This window comes from Lissotriton helveticus, chromosome 5_1 (assembly GCF_964261635.1).
Source record: "Lissotriton helveticus chromosome 5_1, aLisHel1.1, whole genome shotgun sequence".
Classification (NCBI taxonomy): Eukaryota; Metazoa; Chordata; class Amphibia; order Caudata; family Salamandridae; genus Lissotriton; species Lissotriton helveticus.
The window spans coordinates 120,078,784-120,103,814 of record NC_136065.1 but is presented as its reverse complement, the minus strand read 5'-3'; the positions used below and the strand labels follow the sequence as shown (position 1 = coordinate 120,103,814).

At 42.0% G+C, this 25,031-nt stretch overlaps 1 protein-coding gene across 1 annotated transcript in view; it reads left to right on the top strand.

Annotated features, from left to right (window-relative positions):
* Window positions 1-25,031, top strand: part of GARNL3 (GTPase activating Rap/RanGAP domain like 3) — a 1,031,878-nt gene that overhangs the window by 911,126 nt on the left and 95,721 nt on the right. Inside the window, exon 15 of the mRNA XM_078641846.1 lies at window positions 3,309-3,424. Within this exon, the coding sequence (XP_078497972.1) occupies window positions 3,309-3,424 (116 nt within the window). The remainder of the gene's footprint in view (window positions 1-3,308; window positions 3,425-25,031) is intronic.

The window sequence follows — 25,031 nt, the reverse complement described above, 5'->3', positions numbered from 1 at the left end:
TGTGCACTAAGGGTATCATTATAGGTTTAAGGTAATGAAGAATTAGCCAAAAATTAGTAGATGCCTCATCTGCTTATGTTTCACAAATCCTGTCTTATTTAACAAATTAAGTGCTGAGGTTTTTACCCTTTGTGCTGCACCCTTTTTTGATGTCTGGAATTTGTGGATTCCCCTGAAGGAAACAGAGAAAATAGCTGAAATGAAGCAAAGGTTTGGGTTTTTGAAAAATTGGGAAACGTACTGTGCAAGAATGTATGTTTTTTTTCCTAAAAACTTCAACAAAATGATTTCTGTGACATAGTCACCCTTTTCCAGCTTTCTGTTTTTTTCAGGAGCCTGCAGAGTTGTAAAAAGCATTGTTTGCAATTTTCTAGCTGTTAGTCAATATTTCCAATTTTTGTGTTTTCTACGTACTTGCAGTTTTTGGTGAAAAGTGGTATGAAACCCATTGGTGAAATCAGAAAGCCGTACATTTCTAAAAAAGTAAACAAAGTTCAGAAATCAGCTCGAGGTCATTGATGTACACTGCTCATGGTTTTCTAAAGAATCTAATCATTGATTTTAAAACCTAATGGAAAAAATTTGGAAAAAAAAGTAATAGGTGACAAAGTGTTCATCCGTATTATTTTGCCGTGGTGGCTGACCAACAAAAGCAATAAACCACTACATTTGTCTCACTCTTCTAGTTACAGGTTAATAAAGCATTAGCTTCTTGTTTAAATCCCTGTTATACACAAATCCATCAACTGAGCGGAAGGTTATCATGATTTTTCATTGTTTACAACGCATAAGATAAAATCTTATGGGTATGAAGGAAAGCTATGTATTTTTTAAATAGGCCCAAAAATCTGGGTCAGCCAACTTACCAACCCCAGACATTAAAAAAATTATACATCTGGAAGAGCCCAAGGTGATGTGGCTTGCATGGATCAGACCACCTTTTCTTACATAGAATATCATCATGATAGTTCGCGTAGTAGCGCTACGCATAGCTACGCGAAGTGCACTTCGTACTACGCGAGCTACGCGAACTGCGTCGTGGACTGTGCAAAATGCTGTTCGCACTGCCGGATGCTTGTCCGCACTGTGCAATCAGTGCAAATCACATCTTGCACAGAGTAGATTTCTACTCGAGCGGCACCTTTCTCAACGCGGACTGGTAGTTTCTCATCACGAGCGGTCGCGACCACTCGCAATGAGAAACCTGACCTCCCCACGTTGAGAATCTCGCTGGGAGGTATATTTTCCACGCTCGCGATCGGAATCTTAATGTTGCTGATCATGAACGAGGAAAAAGTCTCGCCGGGATGTCATTTTGCTCGCTCGCGGTCGCCAACTTGACGTTGAGGACCACGAGCAAGCATAAAAAAATGACCGCTACGCGTGTTTGCACTGTGCTACGTGCAATTCGCGTAGTGCAAAGTACCACAAACTTCGCAAACTACGCAAGCGTAACGCAGTACTTTGCCCAGGGTTAATATCATGCACACATCAAAACTTTCAAAACATTCTGTGAGGAAAAGGTTCAGAATCTACCTAGAACAATAAACGTCCTAAAACCCAGCATTTCCAATCTTTTCATGATACTAAAGTACTCTGCTTGTGTAAGTGGACCTGTCACCTGCCGCATGAAACGTCCCAAAATACAACATGGAGACATCAAGGTTTTTCCTTTGAATTACAATCACTCAGGGAATGTGGGTAGCAGCATTATTTGGGTCTGAGGTGTAACAGCATCCAGGTAAAACAACCAACCCCAGTCATGTTTTCAAGTTAGACACCTGTAGGAGTCCAACATTCACCCCCAGTCACAGATCTGGGTTAAATCCATTGTTTGTTTGCACGCCTCACCATTCCAGTTTAGACCCAGCAATATGCAAATCAGTCTTGACCCTGCTCTCCATGAGCAAAAGAAGAATGTATTGAACCCAGATCTCTTGACTTCGGGTCAATGTTTGATTCATTCAGCGTTCCATCCATCATTTGTTGCTGCAGCACTTTTTTCCCTAAGTGGGATGGGTATGCCCAGATGTGGGTCCCTTGCTCATTGTGCCACTAGGTTTAAGCTAGCCTAGCTGATGAGCGGTGAAACCCTGAAACTGGTCTCAGGATGCTTATTTCTGGTCCCGGGAGGACCCAGCTTGGCAGTGTGGGCTGGACTGTTCCCATGAGGAGCAGGGTCAAGAATGATTTGTACATAGCTGGGTCTAAATTGGGATGGCGTTGTGAGCAAAAGATCGATGGATTTAACCCAGATCTCTTGACTGGGGGTGAATGGTTCATTCATTCAGCATTCCATGCATTATTTGTTGCTACAGCACAGGGGGATCCATACAAGCTCCACCCCCTTGGATTCTCCTGGTTGCTTATGTTTCAGAAATGCCCAAGGTTGCTAAAGGCCCCTGTATTGCCGGTAAAACATTTTACAATTCATATGACAAGCTTTTTGAGCAACTATCTTGTTTGTGCCCTGATTGGCTTGATTTACACCGCATAATAAGCAATTTTCAATTTAGCAAATATAAGATCTAGTAATCAGAAAGTTTTATATTGTTTAAGAGAAGATCACCAAAGTTAGTTCTACATATTATGAAATGTATTGAATTAGCTAGTAATATTTATTTGAGCAAAAATAATAGAAATTCGATTTTCAAAATAATTTAAAGATACATTGTTATGCATCTGATTTTATAAAACGTTAGGTTACTTTTATTGTATGTGGTTTTCTTAAAACTTAAAGGAGTTGGTCTAATGGCTAGGATGGTCGACCTCAACTCTGGGGAACCGGGTTCGAGTCTTGGCAATGCCGCTGAATCTCCCCATTCCTAACAAAAATTAATGTGTCCTCATGTAACGCAACTGGTGCTCATGTAAAGCGCTCTGACACCTTCGGGTTAAGTTTGCGCTATAAAACACTCTGTAAAAAAAAAAAAACACCGTAACTTTCATTAAAGTAAAAACATGTTTGTGAAGGCACTGTTCTTTGGAAAAGAAAACAGTGTAATATATATATATTATGATATATTCCACCACACCACTATCCCGAGGGACATGAGTGTAAATACAGAGGATAATTTCGAGTATAGTGCCATCAGAGAATATAGACAAACTTTGCAACAATCAGTCTCACCAAGTAGAAAAACACAAGTGAATGGGCTAGAAAGGGATGAAAGCAAATTATATTCCCTTTACTTTCCAAAGCCTGGTTGCATGTGTTATTTTCTTTAGATAGACCCATCGCTGCTCAACCATTTGTTCAATTGCCCTATATATAGCGTTTGTGACAGTTTGTATGCAATATGTTTCAGTGATCAACGGGGAGAAGGCCACCTTGGAAACCCCCACATTTGCTCAGAAGAGGCAGCGCACTTTGGATATGCTAATCCGCTCGCTGTACCAGGACCTCATGCCAGATTTGCACAAGGTGAGTTGGTATGCTTCCTCATTCTATGTGCCATCATAGTCATCATCTCCATTAAATGTTTCATTTGTGACAAACAGTGAATGTTGCACACACCATGTCAACCCATAACTGAATGTCAGTGTCCTTGAATTGTTCTAAAATCACCCATGGGAAAATAACACTTTCTAGGGCCTTCATTTCTGACTAGACTAGGGGTTCTTGTCTTCCATTACTGGCTTCCTTAATGAACAAATATTGATCTTGGGTAAACTCAAGGTGTTCTCAAGGTATACACAAATATATGTTCTTAGTACATAGCTAAACACATAGAATTATAGATGGGTAACAGTGAATTACGGGTGTGTTTTTCACCAAGAAGTTTCAAGTGACATCAAATAAACAGCAATAGTTGTTTATTTTTAAATAACCATATTTTATTGGCATTTAATCAGTGTTGACACAAATATTGTTCCAATCTGAATAGTCTCTTATGATTGGTGAACTGCTAATATTCGTGGTCTATTATTGTCAATCGTCCCGTAACAGCAAAAGTTGTTTATGATGTTACTTAGAACCCCTTGGTGGAAACCAACCCTGTAATTCACATTTTACCCATCAATAATTTTGTGTTATTCCCCTGCCTTGACTGCTGTGCAGGGGCAGAGGATCATGGAAGTGCTGTACATAACATGCCCTCTCCTCTGTGACATAAATGTGAAAATAAATATATTGCCTTGCTATCCTTAACCCAAACCCACCACCTTCCTTGCCTTCCTTCCCCCTACTGCAGCTCTGCCTGCTGCGTTCAGTCAAAGCAGACAAGAAGACAAGCAGAGCTCACTGACAGGCTCTCAGGGAGCCCTGCCAGCCTGGCCTGAAAGGCCTTTATGACATCACCAGGCTGGTTATAAACTGTTGTGATGTCATTGCAAGGAGTTATGACTTTCAGAAACTGAAATAAACAATAGAGGTTCTCTTTGCGAGCCACAAATAACAACAGTATAACGTACCAGAGATTTAAAAAATGGCCTCCTTACTCGCTCAGAGTATTTATTTATATCGCTCTATACATTGCATAGTTTCTAAAAAAAATAAAATGTAAGACTGTTTCTCTTTAGACATGGATAAAAGAGATTAAGATGTTGAAAGTTGTTGATGGTGAAGTTATAGAGACTACTGGGAAAACTTTGGGATATCCATAGATATTGGTGGCTCAATCTGGCAATTCAAATCGCTCAAACAATCTCTTTGGCTCTCAATTAAAGTGGATTTTTAGTACTAATTTGGCCTGAAACCTGCATTTCTGCACACAATGGTATTAGGCATTCTGCCCGAAGGATATCAGAGCGCTTTATAACTATTTGGAAGAGGGGACAAAATGAAATATACACAGCAATTGTGGAAAAAAAAGGGGGGAGTGGCTGTCTCTTATGGGCCAGTGCACATTATAGTCATTTTAACAAATCGCTGTAAGACAGCATTACTCCTTTTTTTAAATTATTTACTTCCAAACTCCGTCAAAGACTCACTCATTTGTCTCTATAAACATAGCAAAAAGACCACATCTGCACTTACATCTACATAGAATATAATCATTATGTCTCAAACATAACAATCAATACTGCAGTTGCTGCTTTATCTTGGGGCAAACTGGCCAGCCTACAGGGATAATTCAGGGTTTGGCAGAGAGAGAGCCCCACCATAAATCAGCAGGGTTACTGTCCACCAAACCAGCAATTCACTTGCCTCGTTTAGTGGGTGAGGAACTGTCGCTGGAGCCCCGGATGTCTTCGTCATTAGAAAAACCACTGGTGTGATGATGGACTATGCACCACAGGTCAGCTGCTTCGCCTTGGTTACTACTCCTGCCTGTGCATGGTGATGCTTCTTCCTCTGTTTTTTTTCTGCCCAGCTGCTGTAATAGGCATGTTGGACTGGAGCAAGAAAAGAGAATAATGCTCTTTGTGTACTCAGAGCAAACTCCTAGTGCATCATTTGTTTCTATTTCAGCATCAGCTGCTTATTTAGGGGTTTTTCAGTGCTTAGTTTGTAAAAAGGTAAGTGACAAAGCCCTTTTCAGGAGACCACTCCAGCTTAAACCATCCTGCCCCTGCCAGTGCTGCCATGACAATTCTAACACAACTACTAACCATTGCCCTCCTACAAGCATGACAGTTCAGACTATTGCAGGCCACCCCCAAGCTATAAGAATGGTGTGGGTGGCAGCTACTATTCATTTGTAATGTATATTAAATTATTAAACAATGTTGTTGTGCTCATCTCAAACTTAGTCAGCTAGCACCACCATGTGGGGGACTATCATTATTGCCGGTGCTGAGACTTAAGTGCTGGTGCCGAGCACCGGAAACCACAGCCTCAAATTAAGCACTAGGGTTTGTTGCAGAGGCACAAATAAGGATGCTGATCAAACAGTATCAATAAGGCACCCTGCTTGGAATGCAGCTGTGCCGACAGTGCATCTGCTGCACCGGAGTGTGTGTGGGGTATATATTTCTCTAGTTTCAAGGACTTACTCTACTTAGGGATACACTATCAGAATGAATTGTTATATTTAAACCTAGTACTTTCCATAGCTAGAAAGATGTTCTGTAATATTAATTTAATGACTTGTAAACAAACTTTGTATGCAATCAGTACACTTTGCAGTGTTACCCATAAGCCTCTCCACTGCTCTGATAAGTGGCATATCTAAGTGTAGGTTTTTGGCAATCTCAAGGCAAGAGTGGTGGAACCATACCACCCACTCTGATTTTGAACAGCTTGATTCAATACAGACATTAGTTAGGTGTCACTAACATTAGTCTCAATTGGAGATTTGCCAAGACCTGAAACTGTACAACTGCCAATAAAGTGGGTTAATACAGAGCTAAATATACTGTATGTACTGTTGTGAAGATTTGGCTTCCCTCAGGCAAGTGCTTTCCTCGCCCGGGACGCATCTGCATATTCTAGTCCAGCTGTATGACCCCACCTCATCATAACTCGCCTTAAAAACCACCTAATCCCTGATGAATAATGTGGCTCTACCTAAACTGTGCTACTGCAAAAGATTAGTGATGGGACTTTATTCTGAAAACCTATTGAGAAAATGAGTTGCTTCTCCCTAGAGCTCTATTGAAACTTTCAAAGCACTCAACCACCTCTATCCACTGTTACCAAAAGGGGCAGCTATCACTCAAATACAGGGCACAGAGTAATGATTTCACCATTATGTTTAAAGCTATACAAAGGTTACCTCAGCCTGTTGATCTTACCCAATACACCTTGTTAACTGTGAAGGCTCAGATCTTTCCAACTCTGCATGCCCCACCCATTTAATGACCCTCATCCACATTAGGGGCTCCTCCTCCCTTCTTGAGTTCAATCGAGCATTCAAAACTCACCCCGTTGGATGTGAAAGCTCCATCAAATTATTTTTTCCCTTTTTTATCACAAATATCGAACTTTACAATCTCCATAACGCAATGGAAACTTGAATAGGAGCTTGTCTTGTTATTACTTATAGTGGGTCAGCTGTACAAACTAATTTACTGTTCACAAATCCTTAGATTTAGCAAATCTCAAGGCTCGAGACAAGTAAATGTTTTTTTTTAATGTACTATTCCCATTTAGTGATTTGTTAACAGGTTACTGAATAGGTAATTGGATTTAGGAAACCATATCGAATCAGTATTTAGAAGGGTTGTGTTTAGGGCATACTTTCAAATACCGATTCCTTTGCCATGTATTAATGTCTGGAGTCATAAATTCGGTAGTGAAGCATTAATATTTTACCAACACCTCAAAGGAGGTGGTAACACATTGTCAAAGGTGAGGGGTCACCAGGGGACCCCCTTTCTGTTAGTTGAAACTTTTTTTTAACCCCTCCCATGCTGGTGACGAACCCCAGCCGTCACGCCCCACGGTGGGCGTGTGCTGATGACGGCTGGGGTTCGTCACGGCCCCGCCCTGTTCGTTTGTTTACAGCACACGGGGGAAATCACGGCCGCAGCGAAGGGGTTAAAGACATCTCATTTTCCTGTAAAGGAAATCACAGACATCGTAGCCTGCTGACCCAAGCAGGCCACCATCCCTGAAATGCCAATGAAATGTAGTAGGTTGCAATTTGTGACCGACTTCGATAATATTTAATGAGGTAGATTGAATTGTAACTCACTACAATTCGGGATTTTGTAAACCGACCTGTTAGTATGTAGGCCATTTCACAAAATACTGATCCATTTAATAGAAGGTGGTGTTCAAATTCCTACCATTTTTACTTAATGCATTTTCAGTTCTTGAGGCAAAGTATTTGTTAGTTTGTTTGATTTCTTTACTTCATCTTTTGCATAAGCCTGGACTGAGTTAAAACTCCGCCAAGTGACCAAAACACTCCGCAAAACTACGCGCAGTTCCACAAACAGCTGAGTGCTTTATGTCGCACTGGTCATGCAGATTTTTATCGACAGGTGTTTGTCCCATGCTGGAAAATCAGCAAATGACACCATGTGCAGCGCAAGAGGGCGCTGCTTCTTTCTGCCGCTTGAGTAGATGTTCTACTCGAGCGGCAGCTTCCTCATCGCGAATCAAAAGTTTCTCAACGCGAACGGTCGCAAGCAACCGGGTTTGAGAAGATTTTGCTGTCAGGTGGTCTAGCATTGGATTTTCCTCATAACGTTGAGGTGCGCGAGCGAGGAAAAGTAGAGCAGAGTTTTTCTTAACTCCGTGAAAGGAGCAGAGTTCACCACCCAGGCCTACTTTTGTATTGCCTATGTCCAACTACTCACTGACAGTTTACAATCTCCTATCTTCATGTAACCATCTCAGTCAAAAATATTCTTGTGGATCACCTTATTAGCCATTAGCATGCCTCGAATACGCTTCGAATTTGCCTCAAATAGCTGCATTAGTCTTTTTTTACTAAAAGAACTCGGAGGCTGGGGGTGTGAGCACATAGAAGCTTTAGGACATCTCAGTGAGTGAATAACACATTCCGTGAACCTTTGCTGAGTGTTCTGTGTACAGTGAAGACAAAGGAGAAGTTATGTTAGAATTCTGACATATTAATCTTCTAAACACCAACAAAGGTGATTGGGTCCAAGAATAAACAGTTCCAATCTTCAATCAATCAATCAATCAGTCATTTGTTAAGCGCACTACATACTCGCGAGGGTCTCAAGGCACTGGGGGGAGGTGGGGGCCACTACTGATCGAACAGCCAGGTCTTTAGTATCCTCCTGAAGGTTAGCAGGTCTTGGATCTGTCGTAGGCTCAGTGGGAGGGTGTTCCATGTCTTGGCGGCGAGGTGGGAGAAGGATCTCCCGCCGGTGGTTGTTCTTCGGATGCGCGGGACGGTGGCAAGTGAGAGGTCGGCGGAGCGTAGCTGGCGGTTGGGGGTGTAGAAGGAGAGCCATCTGTTGAGGTAGGCTGGGCCGGTCTTGTGAAGTGCCTTGTGTGCGCGTATGAGGAGCTTGAAGGATATCCTCTTGTTGACGGGGAGCCAGTGTAGGTTTCTCAGGTGGGGGGTGATGTGGCCTTGTCGTGGTACATCGAAGATCAGTCGTGCCGAGGCGTTTTGGATGCGTTGTAGTCGATTGATGAGCTTGGTCGGGGCACCCGCGTAGAGGGCGTTTCCGTAGTGGAGTATGCTGCTGATGAGGGCCTGGGTGACTGTCTTTCTTGTATCTGTCGGGATCCATCTGTAGATCTTGCGGAGCATGCGGAGGGTGTTGAAGCAGGAGGAGGAGACAGCGTTGGTCATGGAGAGGTTGAGTCGAGGATGATTCCCAGGTTGCGTGCGTGGTCGGTGTTCATGTTGTTTTGAGTGACTGTTGGTTTATATGAAGTATGTTGAGGGTCTTGGTTTGTGTTGCTTTATGCAATTACAGAACCTTCATTTCTGAAGGTACTTTTTCACACTTTAAGCAGAGATTAAAATGTACTGTACCAGTTTGCCACATATCTACTGAATGTTTTTAAGCCATTGTGACATTAAGTAACATCACATAGAAGAGCCTCATTTTTCAGCTATGAGTGATTTCATAAATTCCAATAGCCCAGGGTTGTTACCTTCAAGCCTCCTATAGAAGAGTGCCAAGATTACAGGCAATTGATGGAAGATTTTCCTGTGTGTGAAAGAGAGAGAGGAACTTCAAGATGATCAGAGAGAAAGCCAAGAGATAGAGAGGGAAACATAGAAAAAAAGGCAAAATGGAACTACAGCACAGAGAATGAGACAGAGAAAGAGTCTGAGAAAAAAATGAAGAAGCAAGTAAAACGAAAGACAGGTAGTGAGTAAATTAGAAAGAAAAACTGAGATGAAATAGGGAGCAAGTGAGAGGGAAAGAGATGGGTTGTGGAAAAGAGAAAGTAAGGGAGAAACAGGAAGGTCCAAAAGAAGCAGAAATGTAGGGAAACAATGGCAAAGTCACCTATGCTGTGTGATGTGCACTAATTCTGTATAATATTTGCACAGCAATGTTTCAGGAATATGTCCAGCAGGCTAATATTTAAATATGTAATAAGCAAGGCATGGCAGTTCAGAGATCTTATTTCAGCTCCCACTGCTATACTCTAGTTTGTAATTATTGTCAGTGAAAATGATGTGGTGTTTAATGTTTTCATTTTGTTGGCCAATATCCAGACAGAGGCATAACTAATTATACAAAGTGAATAGAGATAGCTATATATACACCAAGTTTCCACTTGGTAAATTTGTGTTTGAATTATGGGTCCAAGAGGTCTGGATGCTAAAAGGATTTTTACTTCGGCAACCATGTTGCATCCAAATTCTGAAACCAGCATCAGATGATAGCAGAAGCTGTGCTATTATTGTTCCACGATCACTTGACTTGTAAAGGGGATAGACATCCTTTTAACCATAACTTGCCTCTTCTTGATTGGTGAGGGTTATTTATTTTGTGGATTTTCCTTTACATGTATACAGGGTTGTGAAAAATCTTCGAAAGGAGTAACATTTATACTATTGGATTGTCACTATCATTAATCTGAGCAAAACTAAGACTAGTCTTCTGTAATCTGAAAAATTAAGACTTGATACCTTTTCAATAATGGAATATCAAGGGATCGTGATGATAAAGAATACATCCTGGCACTAAAACTATGACCACTGTGGGAATAAATTATGTTGAATTTGACTAAATGCAATAAATGCAATCTCGTGCTTAGAGGAAGAACACAATATATACAAAAATGTTGTTATCCTCCTGACTCACCTATGTGCTTATAATATTTTGTGTCATTTTGCCCTAAAATACCAAAAAGTACTTATGTAACTCAATATGCAGCCCTGATTTTGGTAAACACAACTGCTCATTCTCAAACTCAGAAGAAATAAGGCTCTGGACATTGAGGCCTACATTTTTGGCAACAAAAACATCTCTACTACCACTGTGGTTTTCAATACCATTTGGTATTGAGCAGACTAGTATGATAAGGGGAAAACTGTTGTCGAAAAATTCTTCATTTTGCATGATCAGTCTCATTTTATTAACTGGTGTTGCTGTTTCATTTTACTCTGTGCACTAGGACTCTGCTAACCAGACCTCAGTGCATGTGATCTGATCCCTAACACATGTTGAAAATGGCTACACACCGAACTGGCACATTTAACATATCTATAGGTCTCTAGTATATGATTCCAAGTGTACTCAGAGCCTGTGAGTTAAATGCCAGTAGTGGCCCGCAGCACCCATTGTGCCACCCACTACAGTGACATGTCAAAACAACCTCTTCTGAAAGACCAAAACCCTCCTTTTAAATAATAAAAAATCACCTCTATGAAAGCTTTAATGCCCATAAAGCAGAGTGCATGTCCCTTAGGAAAGCATTGCAATCCAATATTACATTTATTAATGTTATCTCCTTAGAAGACACCTACAAAGTTAATTCTTAATGCAAAATATTTATTGCCAGCCCAATTAACTGGTATGGTCGAATTTGTAATAAATAACATAGAACAGGGACTTTTAGAAAACCACCCTTTTCTTGCCTAAACCCTCTAGAAATCCATCCAGGAGCTGAATAAATCACTTGATGAGGTGTGAATTTGCTCAAAAAGATGAGACAAAGGCCTTGCATGTGTGGAGGTGTTCTATTCTTCTGACAGGATTGCAATCTGGGATATGCACTTAATAAACTTCAGTGAGGCCTGTCTCGTCACAGGAAGAGGTAGCTAACATCTGAGCCTACCCGCACATTTGTCTCTAGTCAGCCAGGCACTAAACCAAGTGGGAGAGGAGCTGCCCCCGGAATCGGTTTTGAATGACCACAGAGGAGGGGTGCTCATTTCCCAGCCACATCTGTAGGGTAGTCACAGAATCTCTGCACAGTGGAAGAAACGTTTTGCTATGTTGGATTTAGATAGAGAGGGACACTGTAGAATTGTTTCTAGTAGGGCACAGAGGAACTGCTGCAAAAGTGGGGTACCCCCAAGAACGTTTTCCATATTGGCTAGGGAGGGGCCAGGAGTCACCGCCACCCACAGACTAGTGCCAGTGGTAAATGTGACACCCCTGAGCACCTTCTACAGAACAAAACTGGACCTGTAGAATACACAAGAGGGACTGCACCTGCTGTTGAGACCTGTGGGGAGAAGACTTCAAAGGTCGGACTTGCTCCCACTAGTACCCAGGTCAAAGAAAGCCAAAGGTCGGTTGGCTGTTCCTATTAAGCTACAGTAACAGAACAAGCTGCTAGAATCCCTTAATGAAGAGTCCAGCAAACCAGTCCCAGCTCAGCCAGTCCTACACCTTGCTGGTGGTTTCTGCTGGAGTTTTGACTCCCAAGTACTCCCAGGATGTGGAACACCTGACTGTGTCAAAGTGTGCTCCTCCTAAAACCCTGAGAAACCTGGGACAAGCCTGCCAAGTCAATGTAATGAAGAAATGGTACAGCCAAAGATTCAGATTGCTCCTGCGCTGAGCTTTTCCGCAGCAGCAAATACATTTCAGTGGGATGTCATGGAATACCTCCATGACAATGGAAATGCAAATTTCTTTAGCGGGCCTTGCCCCGCTAAAGAAATTCGAGCTCCAAAAAAGTGACTACGTCTGCATGTTGAAATATTCCTCAGGCAAAGGCAACAAAAGCATCCGGTTCATTAGAGCCATTCCTTGAGGATGAATTTGGAATTTCTCTCACTTGGAGCTTTCCTGACAAAAGTCAACAGCTTCACTACCACATCATCTAATGTTTATCCAGCTTCCTGGAGCCCTTCTCGGCATCAGCCAGCTGCCATGCCCTGCTGAGGATTTTTGACTTTCATTTTGGAGATTAAGTCAGAAGATAAATCTTCCTTCTGGGTCAAACTTTATTTTGGAATACAACCTGTGCTCCTTCCTGGTTGGCCTTATGTTGCACCTTGGTCCCTGTCAAGGCAACTAGATGACAGTGGGTGGAGCTTAGTACTTTTTGGTAAGCAAACAGATCAGTTGTCTCAGAGTTCTTTATATTGCCGATCCACACTCTCACTGAACATAGAACCCAGAAGAACAGCAGTAGTTAGAACCAGCATCCTCCTTTCGTATTAGCTGTGTCATGCCAAGCACAAGCAGAATCTTAATATAAAATAGTGTGTGACTGAAATAATCAACTGAACTTTTAACATATCATGGTGACTTGCTCTGAATTTCCTGTTTTCCAACAGAATCCAACTCTATTAATTAACTATTGATCAAAATACATTGCCAGCTCCTCTTGGTCCCCAATGATTTCCCCGATTTGGAGTCTTCGGGGCTCATTAGCATGACGGGCGGACTTTGTCCGCCCGCCATCCTGTCGGAATTGGGGACCGTCCGCCATAAGGGCGGGGGTCCTGTGGGGGGTATTAGGATTGCCCACCACAGTGGCTGGCACAACCTGCATTTTAAGCATTGTGGCGGGCGGTGCTCTCTGCACCGCCCCACACAATGCTAAAAATGCATTGATGCATTTGCATAAACAAAGCGGCAGGCACCGCGCGGTGCCTGCCGCTTCCCATGTGCACCCCCCACCTCTCCTTCACTCTGGGGGCCCACAGGGGGCCCTCAGAGTGAAGACCGCAAGCCTTTCCGTGGCGGCATCTCCGTCGCGAAAATGCACCTACAGATGCCCATCATAATATGGCTGGCGGTGTCTGATAGACACGCCACCATATTATTCCTTTTCCGCCCCGGCCACAAGGCAACCGGGGCGGAAAAGCGGCGGACGGTCTTTCCATTCGCCGAGGTGGGGGGGGGGAAATGAGTGTGGATGTCGGGCAGATTGCACCCGCCAGGCTGGCGGTGGCTACTGCCAGCCTGGCGGGGGAAATCCTCCCGACATCATAATGGGCCCCTTAGAGTTTTTCATATGTGCCTGTTATACGAGCTCTGCCATACGAGAAGCTTTGCTGTTTCTTCTTTTTTCTCTGGTGTTAATTCTTGCTCACATTAAGGAGCTTTGATATTTGGACTTGAAGACATTGAATACTAAATCGTTCAAGAATGCTTTATATGGTGGACCGAGGCATGAAAATGTAGTGGTGCTCCCCCTCCCTTGATAGGATAGGGTTACCATCACCTTGACCCGGCAGCCCTGTGGCAGATGGTCCACTGGGTAAGGGGTTTTAGAAGTCAGAACCAGCAGAGGCTGCATAATTGGAAACTTGGCATGTTCACCTATTCCAAATGAAGTGGGACAAACTTCAGTTTTGTAGGGAGGGTGTGCTGCCAGTTTATGGGCAAACCCCAGCTTCACCAAACTCTAAATGACACCCATAATATGTTCATGTACTAAGAGCTGTCAGATGGGTCTTCTCAAACTGTTGTTAAACTCTCAAAGTACCAGGCACATTTGTCCTTTTATGTTGACTGTACCATCCTTGATGCCAGTTTTATCATTGTTTATGTTTTTCATCCTCATCCAAGCTTCTGATTGCCTGGAATGTGGTGAAAGAATGCAAAGGAATACATTTTGAAGAGCATTGACAACTCAGGGCTCATCATTACCTGTCTGTTTGGTCTCCATCAGTTAATTCAAACACTTGCCAGCAGTAAAGCAGCAACCTCTCTCCTTTAGTCTCAGACTGGGAGGGTTTCCTGTTTTCAAACTGCACTATATTTTGTTTTTCCTTTCAGCCACTGTGGAATATGTACTACAACACAGATATCCACTGGGGGAGAGAGGCTGCTCCTTTACTCCCGGTAAGTGTAACAAACTTTTTCGGGGTAAACCAACAAATGTATTACCAACTGGTCCTTCAAGGCTATGAGGACTGCCCTTTACTTTCTAAAGTGGAATTTAGGATCGGGCAACTATTTTTATTATGTGACTTTTGAGTTTAATAAATGTGCATTAATGACACTATTTTTATTTCAAATATGTTTTTTTCTTCTACATAATGTAAATAGGTTAGGGACATTGCCTGTGACTATATATCAATGATTAGGCAGGGAATGAAGTCAAAATCACCTTCTCATCTGTTAGAAAACTAGCATTAAATATGGTGTTTAGAAGAGAGACGAACAAGGGAGACAGTGTATTGTATGGGGTTTAATGTCATATAACAGTATGCACTGAGAGAGAAGAAAAGCATAGGAGACATGAGGAAAATATTATTAAGTGCAAACAGGGAAAGACATTCAAAATACATTAACATATGCAGATTGATTAAATAATGTAATTGTGTTTATGCATATGAAAAAAAGTGTAGCCCTCACTTCATCAGCAGCTGTTTATACTGAACACTGTACTGTAGCAATAAGATTGCAAACATTAGGTGCTGTACACAATGCAAGTACGGTCCGTGTGTGACTGTGTAGACAGTATAGGCAGGGAATATTGAATTCCAAATATCGATGGGTCACAATTATCTGACCACAATATCGAAGGACAAAATATCGACAAGTACGTTTCTATACATTTTCTCTGCCTAACTCCAGACATCGATACCTTGGTGATATACATATATCTTCAACGCACGCAGATGGGGAGTTAAGAATAGTAAATCTTTCCATCCTCCGTGCACTAATCTGTTTGTCTTTCGATATTGTGGTCATGATACCGCGATGGGAAACAACCTTTTCAATGCAGTCATTACATCGCACTACCTTTAAATAGCAGTCATTACATCGCAACCTCTTTTACATTGCATGTTATTACAATGCAGCCATTACATTGCATGTCACTACAATGCATGTCATTACAATGCATGTCACTACAACGCAGGCATTACATCACAAGTCATTACAACGCATACCATTACAACGCATAGTACCCTTACACTATCCAGCACTTACCCTACTGTTGCACTCACTGGAGTTAGAATAGTAATTTTTAGCCCTACACTATCCAACACTTACCCTACAGTTGCACTCACTGGAGTTGGAATAGTAATTATTATCCCTATACTATAAAATACTTACCTTAAATGCAATGTAATGGTATACATTGTAATGGTATGCATTGTAAAGGTATAATGCGATGTAATGGAATGCTTTGCAAAGTTAGTTTCTGAAAATGCGATGTAATGGCATGATATGGAGAAGAATTCATTGTAAAGGATGCTGCGATGTAAAAACTGCATTGTAAAGGCATGCATTGTAAATGTATGCGTTGTAACGTCATACATTCGTCTGTGAAACGTCGATATTTGGGAGTTGATATTCCCTACTGCAATCTGTGAAGACCACTTTGCTAAAAACAATCTACAATGGCATAATGTTATTAGGACAGTATTAAACTGTGCAATGCACAGTTGATCTTTGTGTATTTAAGCTACCCACATTTTAATTTGGAGACTCAAGAACATAAACAATTACTTGAGACTCACCCTTATTTTAGTTAAGTGACACAGCTAGAGTTAAAAACCCAAGATCCCAGGTTCCAAGATCTGCGACCTGTGTACTAGACCAAGACTGTCAAACGTTCATCCATGATAGCTGGACCCATTCCTGATTTTTACAATATCGTAATATGGCACATCTGCATGAATTTAATGTGCATATGAATCCGTGGACACTGAGTAGTTACACTGAAAAGAAGATATCGATCCATACTTCAAGCAGGAAAGGGAAAAAATCCTGCACTTTACAGCAATTCCTTCCAGATACTCCAGTAACTCAAGCATTAGATAATATCATCCTTAGTATCATATCTGTAAAACTCTCATCCCTTGAGACAATGGGAGAACCCATGAATATCACTGTTCTACAACATGGGAAGTCAACTTTTGTGACCGATCTGAATGTGAAACAATCTCTCTCTATCTCTTTGTTTGTCTCTCTTTCTCTCTCTCTCTTTCTCAACTTTCTCTTCCACCCAATCCCATTCTCATTTCTAGTCATCATATAGTTATTCCTGCCAATATTTGGGTCAGTCCTTTTCTGTGACTGCCTTAAAGTTTATACACAAAACTTCTAAAGATTATTTCCAATTTTGAAACTTTGTGAAAGCTGACATATTTTATTTATATTCTGTTTAACTATGAAAGTACACAAATACACATTGGCATTACATGGGAGTTAGGTTTCATTGACTATGGAAAAGGTGGTTAGCTCAATTCCAACGACTGATGGCTGCTTCCTTCCCAATTTTGTGGTATTGGTATCAGATCTCATTTACTCAGACAGATCTCTAACATATAAAGAGACAACAAGCAGGGGTACGAGAAACCTGCCTTAGCAAATTACTTGCATGAGTTTGCTTAGCTATATTTGGCAGTCGATTTTGTCTTCACGTTGACAGATATTCCACTCTGTAGTAGTATATTTGGGACCACAGAAGGTAGGCCATTTCAGTCAAGACAAATGGCGTAGAGTAGTTGAAATACAGACAACATAAACAAGAGTCCTACAATAAAGTTAATCTTACAATAGTGAGTTTTGTTGACTTTCCATGCCTACGTTCTGTTCAAGACACCAGTATTATAATTAGAGAGTCCATTAATTTAATAAAGGACTAAAGAGTCAGGCAACAATTTGGCACAGGTTACATGAATGGCTAATAGTCTAAACTTTTCTTATTCTGTCTTACTTCTTTTCTTGCTGGAATCATATTTGGTCATCTCTGCTCAGTCCACAATAAATATTCTGGTAGGATTGCTGGCAAAATGTTATTTATTTAACAACTTATATAGTACAATCCAAACATGACTGAAAAATGTATGGAAGCTCTACTTGCTGACCAATACAACTGGGAGTTACATCACAGGAAGGGACGTGAAAGAAGAATGTTTGAAGAGAGCAAATTATTTTTCAAGCAGTAAGTTAGTTGAGGAAAGTGGCTTGAAACATGTTTTGAGTTAAGGTTTAAAGGAATAGTTAGTGGCAACAGTTTTAAGTTTCTTGAATAAGTGACTAGAGTTGTTTCTGAAAGGCATGAGAGGAGTTTGTTTTCTCAAGGATGCTGGCAGAGAATTCCATGCCATTACAAGAGCTCCACGGAATGATTGCTACTGCTAAAGGAGAAGGAGAATTTCAAGGAAAGGAACCTTCCAAAGTAATGTAACTTGCAAGAAAGAGACACCTCTGGAATATTGTGTCCACCAACTAAAATGTGTGTGATGATCTGAGAGCATCACTACAGTGGCTTATTTTTGTGAATTAATCAATTGCATAAGCCTTACAATGCTAAATATATCAAAATTAGAAATACTTTAATGAACCAAAAAACACTAGTTATTGAGTAATGAACTGCCTTTGTTCCTTTTAGAACAGTCAGTTTTTCTTGAATAACTTTTCAATTGCTTAAGAAACCTGCTCTCATGTTTTTGGTATTGTATTCATTACATTTTCTCTTTTTAATGCTGTATGAGTTGGACATGTCTGTCATTTTATTTTTTGTATGTTACTTGATTGTGGTTTGATTGTTTATTTGAAAAAGAAAACAGACCCGATGAACATTTTTCCGAAGGTTGCCTCCATTCAGGTCAACCTACCAAGGGAAGCTGAGCACACCCTTACGAACAACTGATTATCCTTTTTGGATCACTCTTGTTTGACAGTATGTGAGGCCAGTGAGAGCTCACATCAAGCCTTCTCAACTCAACATCCTAAAAGTCGATTCCCTACTTCGTTCCTGGCATTTTTGTGAGCGTAAGACAAAAGAACAATCAGTAAAGAGCCACCTCACAAATTATTAAGCTAATCACCTGCTGCAGAGCACTCATGATTCCCTATATTAGTTCTGATTGCATTAAGACTCATCACACTTTCAGAAAAAGAAGCATGAACCTGGTTAGAAAATATCTTTAGAGATTCAAAGACAAACAGGATTCCCATGGCGCGCACTATAGTGTATACGTATTACAGGGAGGAATGAAGCCTGGGCCTTCCTCCACAAATAAAGGGACCTACCTACATATCCCTCGGACACCTCCTGGATCCTATTTTCACCACCTTCGACAATATCAGAGTGAACAAGCCCACACCCCTCTCCTGGACCGGCCATGCTTTCATCAAGCTCTGCATTCCCATCCCCGTCCTGTGCACACTCACCTCTGCCAAACCAGCTCATCTGAACTGGAACAGCATTACTGACAGGGACTGGAACACTGCTTTCAACACTCACCATTCTGAGCGCAGCAACAGCCTCCTCAAAGCCATCAACAATTTCAGCAATTGGATCTCCTCCTTTGCTGACTCCCTGGCCCTCCTCAAACACAGCAACACAACTAGACCTAGACCCAAGGCCAATTTGGTACAGAGAGGAACTCAGACTAATGAAAAAACATTTCAAACAACTGGAGCGCACATGGAGAGTGAGCCAGGGCAGTACTGAGAGGAGCAAGCTCAAATCAGTCCTGAGATGCTATCACCAAATGATGTGGACCACCGAATGTGCCCCTCTGGTGGACCATATCGAAGTTGGCACCAACAGAAGCAAAGAAACCTTCACAATTGTGAGGATTTCACCTCATCAGCGGCCACCTCAAGTTGATGACCCTCTTGCAGGGCCTCTGCAACAATCCCTCTCAATTATTCAGCAACAAAATTACGGCCATTTACAGCAACTTCAACCAACAACCTGACCAGAAAGTCCTCAAAAAATGGCTACTGATCTTATCCAAAGAACCAATGCGACCCACATGGTCTCGATCATCCAGAAGAAACCATCACCATCATGAAGTTCATCTACTCAGAAGCCCCATCGGACCCCTGTCCCCACCATGCCTACTCCAGAGGAGTGCAGCCTTTCAGCACATTGCTCAAACCTATTGAATGCCTCTACCTCTTCTATGAGCTTCATAAAACTTAAAAACACACAACTCTCATTGATGAAGAAACCCGCTGCTGACCCTTTAATGCTCGCCAACTACCTATCTCCCTGTTACCATTCCCAGTCAAGGTCTTAGATTAAATCATCAACAGATGCCTCACTGAATACCTACATGACCACCAGCTATTTAACTCTACTCAGTCTGCTTTCAGACCCAATCACAAAGAACAATTGATGGACAGAATGCAGAACAATGTCATACATTCACCGAGTACAGACATCTGGGCCTAAATCCATCGCTTTTTTGCTCACCATGCCATTCCAGTTTGGACCAGCCATATGCAAATCAGTCTTTACCCTCGAGCCCAATGGGAACAGTCCAGCCCAAACTGCCAGGCCCGGTCCTCCCTGGACTGGAAACAAGCATCCTAGTACCGGTTTCGAGCTTTCAGCCCTCATCAGCCAGGATAGCTTGATTCTAGTGGCATGGAGAACACGGGACCCACGTCTGGGCATATGAAATATTTTTTATGATTAAAATGACACCAAAATTAACAATATCCAATATAGGGAACCAGAAATATGAATTTTGTAATGATTAAAAATAAAAACTAACGCATATATGCAAATAGCAAGAGTTAAAAAAGATTGCACTGGACCGGGAAAAAGTCAAGAGTCCAGTCTGCCCATGATGTAACACTTTTGCACTTACTTCCAGAAGTGCTTCTTCATGCAAGGAAGTGGACAACAGCACCAGCCAAGGGCTTTGAATCTCTGGTAAAATCCAGGTGAAGCTTGTCAGCTGGAGTTGTCCTCATTGTTGATGTTGCAGGTTGCCCTTCTAGAACTTTTCTACCTGCTGCTAATCAGGGAGTCCACTGCTTATCCTTTAGGACAGGGAAAGTCCTTTTGTTGTGAAGCCTTGTGAGTTCAGCAGGTGCAGTTTGTTTGAGGTCAGTCCTCTCTTGTGCAGTCCAATGATCAATCAGGGTAATCCTTCTTCACCAGGTGTTTCTTTTGGGTCTTTGAGGGTCCACAAACACAAATCCAAGGTTCCAGAATCTCTGCATTGCTCCTTGGGAAGTTGGGACTACAAGACCCACAATGCACCTGGTCAAATTCTTAAAAGTCTATTGAACGCTGTCCAGATGGGTTCTTCTTGCTGGAGATGATGCAGGTGAAGCTCTTTTAACCTGTTGCTTTCAGGAAGCCCATTCCTTCAGCTTTCAGAGCAAGCAAAGTCCTTTTAGGGCTGAATACCAAAGTGTGCAGCAGGTGCATTCCCTATGAGAGCAGTCCTCTCTTGTGCAGTCCAAGGGTCCAGCAGAGCAGTCCTTCTTCTTGTAGTTTCAAGGCAAGAATCTGAGTTGCTGGGCCGCTCTTCCATATTTACCCGGTGTTCATAGGAGACAAGAAGGGGGGCACCCCTGATCAAAGGGTTGCAGGGTGCCACCCTCAGGTATAAGAACGTTCTCCAAAGTGTGGTATATTCTTGTCCCAGAAAACATTATTCCTTTAAAATCCAAAATGGAGAAACTCTCTCTTGGAGGTTAAGATCTGGCTAAGTCAACCTACTGGTGTGGCTACATTTCGCTCCCCTTCCAGCCCCTATCCTAATTCAATTACTGGGGCTCCCGTCTGGCCGTAGGTACAGGATGTAGGGGCGAGCCTGTGTCTTGTCCTAACTGTCATTCCCTCTTTGAAGACCAGTTTGGCTACCCCACTCCCATCCCTCGTTTTCCTCTGCAGCTGCCGATCTCCTCCCACAGATGTCATTTGTCTCTGTGCAGCCACTTCACACCTCATCAGAGCAGTTTCACTCGGCCTGTCAAAGGCTAGTCAATCAGGAGAGGCTCCTGGAAGGCAGGAGTTTGGTTTGCCAGAAAACAAAGTTTTATAACTTATTTTCAATAGTTATACTTCATTAAAGTATTCCCATGTTAGCCTATCGAGCCATTGCGCTACAATGGGGAAACACTATATTGGCAGTTTTTCCCACAACATGGCATTAAAACATCTTTTAAAATATGCCTGCGTATAGTTACAAGGCACCCTACCCCTGGGGCAGCTAGGGGAGACCTTAGGGGTGACGTATATGTAAAAATAAGGTAGTTTAAGACTTTGGAAGTACTTTTAATTCCAAAGTTGAATATGCATATGATTTAATTTTAAAAGCAGGCTGCAAAGCATTGATGCCTTTAAAATGACAGCAGGCAACACAGCAGTGCACACATACGTGCATTAAATCTACTTGGCCTCTAAACCTACCTGTCTTACCATATATTAGGTTCTTAGCTGTCATACCAGGTATGATTATGCCTAATTGCCATCTACTTTTAATCAGAGCACAGGCCCTGGGTCTGGTTAGCAGAGCCCAGGGCACAATCAGAATGAGAAAACCACCATCTAGTAGTCAAAATGGGGGCAAAAAGTGGGAGGACACTGCGAAAAGCCCTGGTTTCTCACAATAACATAACATACCTTTTGAGCTGTATCATGGAGAGCATTGGGGGCAGTGCACATTTCTGACCTACTTGGAGGTACTCGTGGAGAAGCGTGGCTCAATGGTTAGAGCAGCAGACCCTGATGCAGAGGTCTGGCCTGGGACCAGGGTTCAATTCCTGCCTTGGTGGCGCTTGGACTCAATTTCCCCAGACCTGATAATTCTCGCCTCGTGCCAAGTCTAATCATGGGTCCAACTCTGGGCAATAGCTTGCTTAATCTCCAGAATGGCCCCAACAGCGCTTGGATGCCTGGCTTCCCCTTGGGGATGCCCAGGAGTGGACATTTCACAGGAAAGCCAGGATGAGTACCACAGCGGTATGAATACAGCGCTACGAGACCTCTGGGTAGAAGTGCACTATATAAATACAAACACATTTACATTTATGAATGGGGAAAAGGGTGTGGATTCAGAAATCCCCACCATGGATAAAAGTGTTCATGAACAAAATTCATTTTACACTCTCCGTAAGTGAAGCATTTAATCAACCTGGATTCAACACCCTGGTAGGCGCTCTGGCATAATTGTTCTTATATATTAGGTAAGGATACTGTGGGCTTCTGTCTGCACAAAAATGGTTCTCCCAGCTTCGGGGTGTGTGATAGAGGCATTTTGGGTCACTGGTGCCACTGTCTCTGTTATGTGGTAGTCGTGCCATTATTGAAATTAAAATAGGCTTCTGTAACTGTCTTAGTACTACTGCCTTAACAGCAATGTTTTGAATGTAAAATGTGCAACAGTGTCAGGCCCCTCCATAAGCAAGTGCAATGGTGAAACACCTTCAATGACGTCTATGTTTTAAAATGAGCTCTCCAACTCGCTCTTTGCAAAAACATACTTGAAGTAAACTACCTTAACACCTTGGCTGCTTGAGATATTTGCCTGCTCTGCTGGACCATAATAGAAATGGGTGTGGTCATGACGAGCTCAGCTCGTCATGAGCACAGAAGGGGTTAAGAAAATGAAATAAAAAACTACCATGTTCACTCTTTCCTTACAATTTTCTCATGAAACATTCTCCGCCAGGTACAAAATCTGCAAATCTAAATGTTGAAGATGCAGGCACTCTTTAAACCGTACAACTGTCGATCATTACTAGAAATAGTGGAATTTATTGTAAATCTCATTTAAATTAGAAATTTTCCCCTAGAGAATATTTTTTTATATTTTACTGCACTAGCATTGAGAATTACATGGGAATGTTAGTGCATTCTGGCCCAGCTACAACAGATGCTCAGAGAGATACTGGGCCTTATTTAGAGTTTGGTGGTAAGGATACTCCGATAAAAGTGTGCCGAATATCCAGTCTGGGGTGCTACATGTGCCATAGGCTATAATGCACTTGTAATACAATGATGGGACCCCCGACAAGTGCCCATCCACCACACTCTAAATAAGGCCTCCAGTGATGACAAGCAACACAGCCGGCATTGGCCTCATTTTAAAACCCTATTAGACGGCATCAGCATCAACATGACAGTAGGTGCCATAAATATGTTGAATTGTCAGTTTTGAAAGCTCATATCTAGAGTAATATAGAATCATGAGAATATCCTATGCATGACTCGATGAGTACTGGCTTGGGTCATTACCAGCATGTTAAGGCCATCCCCTTAAATGCAATAGAGTTGATTCTCATAAATCAGCCTCCAAAGGTCTATCACGTTCAATGGGCGAAGATGTATCCCTTTAATGAATTCACAACAGTTTTGTGCAGTATGCCTGGAAACCTGCAACATCAACCTCTCAGAGCTGGAGGGTTTCAGCCATACATCTGAAAAATATTTGTGAATTCCATTTTCACACGAGTAATTATATACACAGCCTTATTTACTCTTCTGAAAAAAAGCTAAAGTACTAACTTGTATTGCATTTGCAATTTCATTTATATAGCACTTACTATCCCTGCCGAGGTGCACCTACATTTTTGTTCTCCTCTTCCTCCAAAATTCCCACTAATTTTGTGGCTGTTACCCTTCCTCTTTCCACCCTGTTCTTGACAGGGTAAGAAGGAGTTTTGAGGTGAGTATGTGAACACCCACTAATGTGTAAATGTGTATGTGGTCACAAACTCGTAGGGCATTTTGACCCTGCAATGCCCAGACACGACTCACTCTCCAACGGTGTGAGTAGATTTACTGATGTGAACATCTTTGTGGCTGTACATTAATTTACAACCACAAAACCATCCTTTCAGAGTTAGAAATGTGGCTTTGAACCTATGAATAAGACTGTTTAGACATGTAGGGGGGTCAGATGTATGAACACTGTATTATGCTAAAAGCGGTGGTCGCAGTTTGTAGTTGGACATTTAGTGAATCCAATGGTATTTTGTGAATCAACCTATGTACCAAAAGGTCACTTCAGAAAATAGCAAATTGTAGTGGGCCACATATCGACCTACCTTTTGCATATTAATGAGATAGGTCACAAACAGCGACCTTCTATGATTTGCTCCCATCTCAGGGATGATGGCTTGAGAGTCAGTAGATCACTGTTAGAAATGGGATTCCTGCTTGACTGAGGTATGCACCCAGGCTAGGCAGGAAGCATCAGTCTAGTCAGGGTAAGCTAGATACATAGTAAGAAAACATGTCCTCACCCTCTGGTAACTTGGCACAGAGCAGTCAGCCGTATCTACAAAGGCAATGTGTAAAGTATTTGTGCAACACCAACATACAGTAATGCAATGAATACACCACAAAAAGACTGCACAGGTTTATAAAAAAAAAGAATATTTTTCTGACCAAAATAAGACCTAAACAATAAACATCCAATAAGTAGAAGTCAAGATATGATTTTTTAAAAAAGAATAAACAAAAAATAGTGCTTAGAAGTCACTAGCGATCAAAAGGTTGCTTGAGGTCGCGAGGGACCGGTGCAAATCCAAAGTTCAGGCCGACTGCTATCGAGCTACATTAAGGTGAA